The sequence below is a fragment of the Panthera leo genome, chromosome B4 (genome assembly GCF_018350215.1).
Source record: "Panthera leo isolate Ple1 chromosome B4, P.leo_Ple1_pat1.1, whole genome shotgun sequence".
NCBI classification, from domain to species: Eukaryota; Metazoa; Chordata; class Mammalia; order Carnivora; family Felidae; genus Panthera; species Panthera leo.
In genome coordinates this window covers 55,945,234-55,951,233 of record NC_056685.1, presented here as the reverse complement: position 1 = coordinate 55,951,233, position 6,000 = coordinate 55,945,234, and the positions used below count along the sequence as shown (strand labels likewise).

General features: G+C 36.1%; 1 protein-coding gene across 4 annotated transcripts in view; it reads right to left on the bottom strand.

Moving 5' to 3' along the window:
* Window positions 1–1,171: 1,171 nt before the first annotated feature.
* ETNK1 (ethanolamine kinase 1) overlaps window positions 1,172–6,000 on the bottom strand; it is a 140,145-nt gene continuing 135,316 nt past the window's right edge. For all 4 annotated transcript variants that reach the window (XM_042946048.1, XM_042946047.1, XM_042946049.1 and 1 more), the window contains 2 exons: window positions 1,678–1,751; window positions 1,172–1,324 (listed from right to left, as the gene is read on the bottom strand). In XM_042946048.1, coding sequence (XP_042801982.1) covers window positions 1,252–1,324; window positions 1,678–1,751 — 147 coding nt within the window. In that variant the 3' untranslated portion in view covers window positions 1,172–1,251. The remainder of the gene's footprint in view (window positions 1,325–1,677; window positions 1,752–6,000) is intronic.

Below are 6,000 nucleotides of genomic sequence, written 5' to 3'. Positions count from 1 at the left end.
AAGATCTAACTTCCTTCCATATAATAATTACCACCCTCTCCCAAACAAAATTAAAAAAATACACAAACAAAATCAAGAGAAACTAAAACAAGATGCCCTCCTACCACAAGTATATCTGCTTAATTCACATTTTGTTATATCAGATTCTAAGTGTAGTAGATCAAAGTCCTAACTAAATGTTCCTTATTTCTTTCTTTTAACTGCTTCAATTTAGTTCTCTGAACCTGCATATATCATGTAATCATGTCATTCTAAAGACATGGAGCAACACTAAAACATGAAATGAAATTGTAAGGAATGAATATGCAAAGGTAAAAAAGAATATCTAAATGATATTTTCTTGTTCCCAAGTATGATAACTCTATCTTTGTTTCAAAAATTAGCATTTGTTCTACTAGCTAAACAGACAAAAAACACAGAATATTTCATTAAGTAAAACAAAATTTTTGGTAAAAAACAATATGATACAGCCAAGTTTTAAAAATAAACTAGCAACTTAAATGACCATATTTAGTATGTGAAAACATTACTTAATGCAGATTTTGGTAATACAAAATCATATCTATTCCAGGATTATATGGTTAATATTTATACTGCCAGACTATGTAAGGAAAGGAGAATTTAAAGATAGATTCCACCCCCCCCAAAAACACTATCCAATATTCAATTCAAAAAGATGTACCACTAAGCATAGACAGTAAATGCAGTTTACCCTCATACACAGAAATTTTTCTATGAACACCCTAAGTTATCTATACCAGTATCTGGCATTTCAAGACTGAATGATTCATATTTCTTACAGTGTATCGAGATAAAAAAGTTACACTGAACACTTAGAATGTTTACTAAAATTAATATTAAAGTAAAACTTAAAAAAAAAAAGTTTCTCTGGAACATTTTCATTGCTTACACTCAACCAACAGATGAAAGCAGTCACAGAATTATGTTAAGTTTATAATAAATAATTCACATAAACAGAGATTAAATTATCAAAGAAAGGATTAAACTGACATCTTTATACCTTTTTGCAGATTTAACAAACTTCTAATCCACCACACACTGATAGCAGTAGGTGTACTTCTTGACATCGTTCAGTCTATTTAAAAAATAGATTGGTTTAGAGGCATAATTTGTAAAGCAAGATAACCAAATTAAACAACAGAATTTTAACAAATATTGGCTTTTCAAAATTTCTTAAGAAAAGATTTCACAAGCATTGTTCAGCTACTTGAGAATAATCAAATCTCTTCTTTACTCAGGCACTTTTAATGCGGTAACTTCAGGCTTCATTTTAAAGTATTGGTTAAAACGAACAATTGCATACCTAGTGAGAAATGAATAACAACAATTAATCAAAGGTGAAAATCTTAATCCTTCCTTCATTTTCCATTCACCTTTCTAAGATGATTTTTTTTTTTTTTTTTTTTAAGTTTTAAGATTTTCAAAGGACATATTTTTGGTTTACTGCACCACCTACTGGACACTTTTCTAATAGAGTATTTAACAGATTGGTATACCAGATTTCCTTGCAAACCAATTATTAAATGTATGAAACCTTTAGAAGATTTGACTGAAAATAATAATAACTACAGTGTACCCCATGAGTTCTACACGTACACCAAAAACAAACAAAAAAAGTAGAGACAAATGTAATGCACAGAGCATAATTAAACTTACCCAAGGAAATCAAAGTCAATAGTGGAGTATTTGGCTTGAATCAAAGCCCACAATCCCCAAAAGAAATGAGAAGCCTAAAAAGGAGGAAAGAAAAATCAAGAATTATGGTAATACATTTCTTAATAAAACAACTGTCAAATAATTAATGTTCTTTTTCTTCAACTCCATGCTGAATACAATCTTGATGCTCTGTCTAAAAAACAGCAAATACTGAGCATACAGTTATCTGGATGACTACCTATGTCCACACCAAAAGACATTATAATATGTTTATAACCTCTTAAGAAAATAAAGCCCAGGGGCGCCTGGGTGGCGCAGTCGGTTAAGCGTCCGACTTCAGCCAGGTCACGATCTCGCAGTCCGTGAGTTCGAGCCCCGCGTCAGGCTCTGGGCTGATGGCTCGGAGCCTGGAGCCTGTTTCCGATTCTGTGTCTCCCTCTCTCTCTGCCCCTCCCCCGTTCATGCTCTGTCTCTCTCTGTCCCAAAAATAAATAAAAAACGTTGAAAAAAAAAAAAAAAATTTAAAAAAAAAAGAAAAGAAAGCCCAATTCCTGTAACTGCTTTGTGGAGACAGAGTTCAGCATCAGTACTAATAGATGTTGGTTAATTATTTTTAATGATTAAAACTGCCAACAGGCTTTTCCTATAAAATACAGGATTATCAAAGGACTTTGGCTTTTTGACATAAAAATATAAACAAAAGGGAAAATCCAAATCTCAAAAATGAAAAATATATTTAAATATGAAAAATGTTCTAGACATGCCAAACATCTCAAAACAATTTTTATTGGCCCAACAATTTTCTATAACCAACCATAACATACTGTAACATGATTTTACCTACGCCAGACAAAAATGGGTCTTAAGACTTCAAGAGAAAAACAGATGACTGTACGAACTATAAAATAACTGCTATGTGTGTGCTTTACAATCTATTTCCAGTTAAACAAGAAAATATCTTAAGATTCGAATATTAACTAATAAAACCTCACTTCCCAAGAAATAGTCAATTCTAACTAGAAATATAGCTAGAAAAAAAGTCTTAAAGGGTTTTATTTCAACTAAATTCCTTATAGTAACAACAAAAGGTATCTCAGAAAAAAAAATTCCTCAACAGCTGTGATCTTGGTATTAAAATAATCAAACAACCCAATTGGGTAGGTAAAGCAACACAATGAATGAGGAAGGATTCTTAATTTGAATTGTGAATTGGGGGGTTTCAAGTCCAGGTTCTGTCACTAACTCTTTTTGCAACAACCTTCAGTAAGTCACAAATTTTTAGTGTCGAATTATCACTTATAAGATAAGAAACTATTAGCCATTCTGTATTCCACACAGGATTGTTTTAAAGATTAATGGAGGGGGCATCTAGTGTGTAGGTGGTTCAGTATGTTGAGTGTCCAATTCTTGATTTAGGCTCAGGTCATGATCCTAGGGTCATGGGATCCACACTGAGTGTGGAACCAGCTTAAGATTCACTCTGGAAGTCGCCTGCATGGCTCAGTTGGTTAAGTGTTTGACTTTGGCTCAGGTCATCATCTCATGGTTCAAGCCCTGCATTGGGCTCTCTGTTGTCAGCACAGAGCCCACTTCAGATCCTCTGTCTCCCTTTCTCTCTGCCCCTCCCCTGCTTGTGCTCACACTCTTTATCTCTCAAAAATGAACATTTAATAAAAAAAGATTCTTTCCCTCTGCCCCTCTACCCCCTACTCGGGGGCCGTGAAGGAAGGAAGGGAATTATATATATTGTGGGAAATAATCTCACTGACCCAATCAAAGGAGGGACACGGAGACTCGGAGCACAGTGAAGCAAGACTTTAATCAACATTCTTGCAAGAGCAGGTGTCTGACAGACAGGCACACTCGGGGCAGTCACAGCAGACAATTTATCTCCTAGTGTGCAACTTCCTCCTCTGGATCCTCACTGGCTGAGTACTACAGTGATTATAGCCTTACCCCATCACCTATGCCCATCTAAGGCAAAAAGTAGTCTAATTGGAATAATGTACATTTCCTGAGGTGATGCACAGACTTTCAGTCCCTCTGTTGTTCTTTGGTTCATGCTCACTGCAAAACCTGTAAAAGTAAGCCTGCGAAACGGAGAAGGGGAAGAATGGGGAAGTGAAGTGTCCAAGGGTTTGGCACTCATTATGGGGGGAGAGGGGTTTCATATATACGTCCAATAGGTTGTAAACCTACTATTAACTAGACAGCACAGCTTTTATTTGGTATTTCTGAAAAAGAATCATCTCCCTTACTTCATACACACACATACACACACACACACACACACACACACACACACACACACACACACAGATGTCTATGAAACTTTTAACCTCTAAAGATCTCTTTAAAGTATGTTGTTGTAATGATATCCATTTAAAAAATATTATCACACTTTGCTTCTAACTTCCTCAAAAAATCACTAGCAGGATATATAACTTCCCATCAAATACAGATATAGAAAAGAATAAATATTGTAGTAAAGAGTAAACAGCTAAAGTCACATGCATATGAAGTCTAATGGTTAATTAAACAAAATTTAAGAAAAGCTGAGCTCTGGAGTCAAATTGCAAACATTATTACCTATATGACTTTGAGCAATTAACCTCTCTGTACCTTTGTCTCCTCACCTGTAAAATGCAGGTGTGATATGATTTATAATGAGAAATAAATATTTGGTCTTTATCCACTGTCTCTGGCTCACAGTTCCCCAAATCCTTGGAATTTTCTAAGCATAACAGCAATGGGAACATCTTTTTGTTATAATATTTGGTCTTTTATCATAAGTTCCTGAAATATCTCCAGAACAATAAACATAAAAGGAGTATCTTGTTATTCAAAACAAGTCCCTTTCAACCACACCTGAGTTTTGGAAAGCACCTCTAGATGAGAATTGGTTGCCAGGGAAACCAATCAGATGATTAGAGGGGTGGGCATCTCACAACCTCCAGGGAGGGGAAAGGGGAGAGAGACCGGAGTTCAGTTTTCAATGCCCAATGTTTTAATCAATCTTGCCTATGTAATGAAGGCTCCATATAACCCAAAAGGAGAGGGTTCAGAGAGCTTCCAGGCCTGGTGAACCAGAATATATCCACACGCTGGAGGGTGGTATACACTATCCTCCTCGGGAACAGAAGTTCCTATGCTCAGGACCCTTCTAGACCTTGCCCTATGTACCTCTTCATCTGACTGTTCTGTATCCTTTATAACAAACTGGTAAACATATGTAAATGCTTCTCTGAGTTCTAAATGCCACTCTCGCAAATTAACCGCACCCAAAGTGGGAATTTTGGAAACCTCCGATTTATAGCCAGTGGGTAAGAATCACAGGTAACAAATGAGACTTGCAACTGGCACCTGAAAGAGGGAACAGTGGAGTGAAGTGTCGTGAGACTGAACCCTTAACCTATGGGATCTAACACCTATGGAATTGCAGGACACTGCTGAGAATTGGAGAACTACTTAGTGATGTAGAAAAAACACACATCGGAGCCTAGTATATATATCTGGTATATAACAAACATTCAATAAAATGCTAATTACTATAATTATATAAAATTAGAATGATAAAAATATAAAAACTTTCAAAAATGGTTTTCTGAGGTGCCTAGTTGGCTCAGTGGGTTAAGCATCTGACTTCAGCTCAGGTCATGAGCTCACAGTTTGTGGGTTAGAGCCCGCCATCTGGCTCTGTGCTGACTGACAGCTCAGAGCATAGAGCCTGCTTCAGATTCTGTGTCTCCCTGCTCTCTGCCCCTCCCCAACTTGTGCTCTTGCGCATGTGTGCATGCACACTCTCTATCAAAAATAAACATTAAAAAATAAAATAAAATATTATAAAATAAAATAAAAAAATAAAATAAAAATAACATAACAAAAATGGTCCTCTTTCTACCTGAGGAAGTCCCACATATTGAGAAATGAATTATGAGATGAGATGTGCTTCCTTCTTTTTAAAGTCTAAAACAGTGGTTGTCAACCCAGGGGAGGTGTCTGAGACTCAAAACTATTTCCTATATGGCACAAAAACAGACACTCAGATCAATATAGGAGAATAGAGAACCCAGAAATGGACCCACAGACATATGGCCAACTAATCTTTGGCAAAGCAAGAAACAATATCCAATGAAATACAGTCTCTTCAGCAAGTGGTGCTAGGAAAACTGGACAGAAACGCAGAAGAATGAACCTGAACCACTTTCTTACACCATACACAAAAATAAACCCAAAATGGATGAAAGAGCTAAATGTAAGACAGGAAGCCATCAAAATCCTCAAGGATAAAGCAGGCAAAAACAAACCTCTTTGACCCTGGCT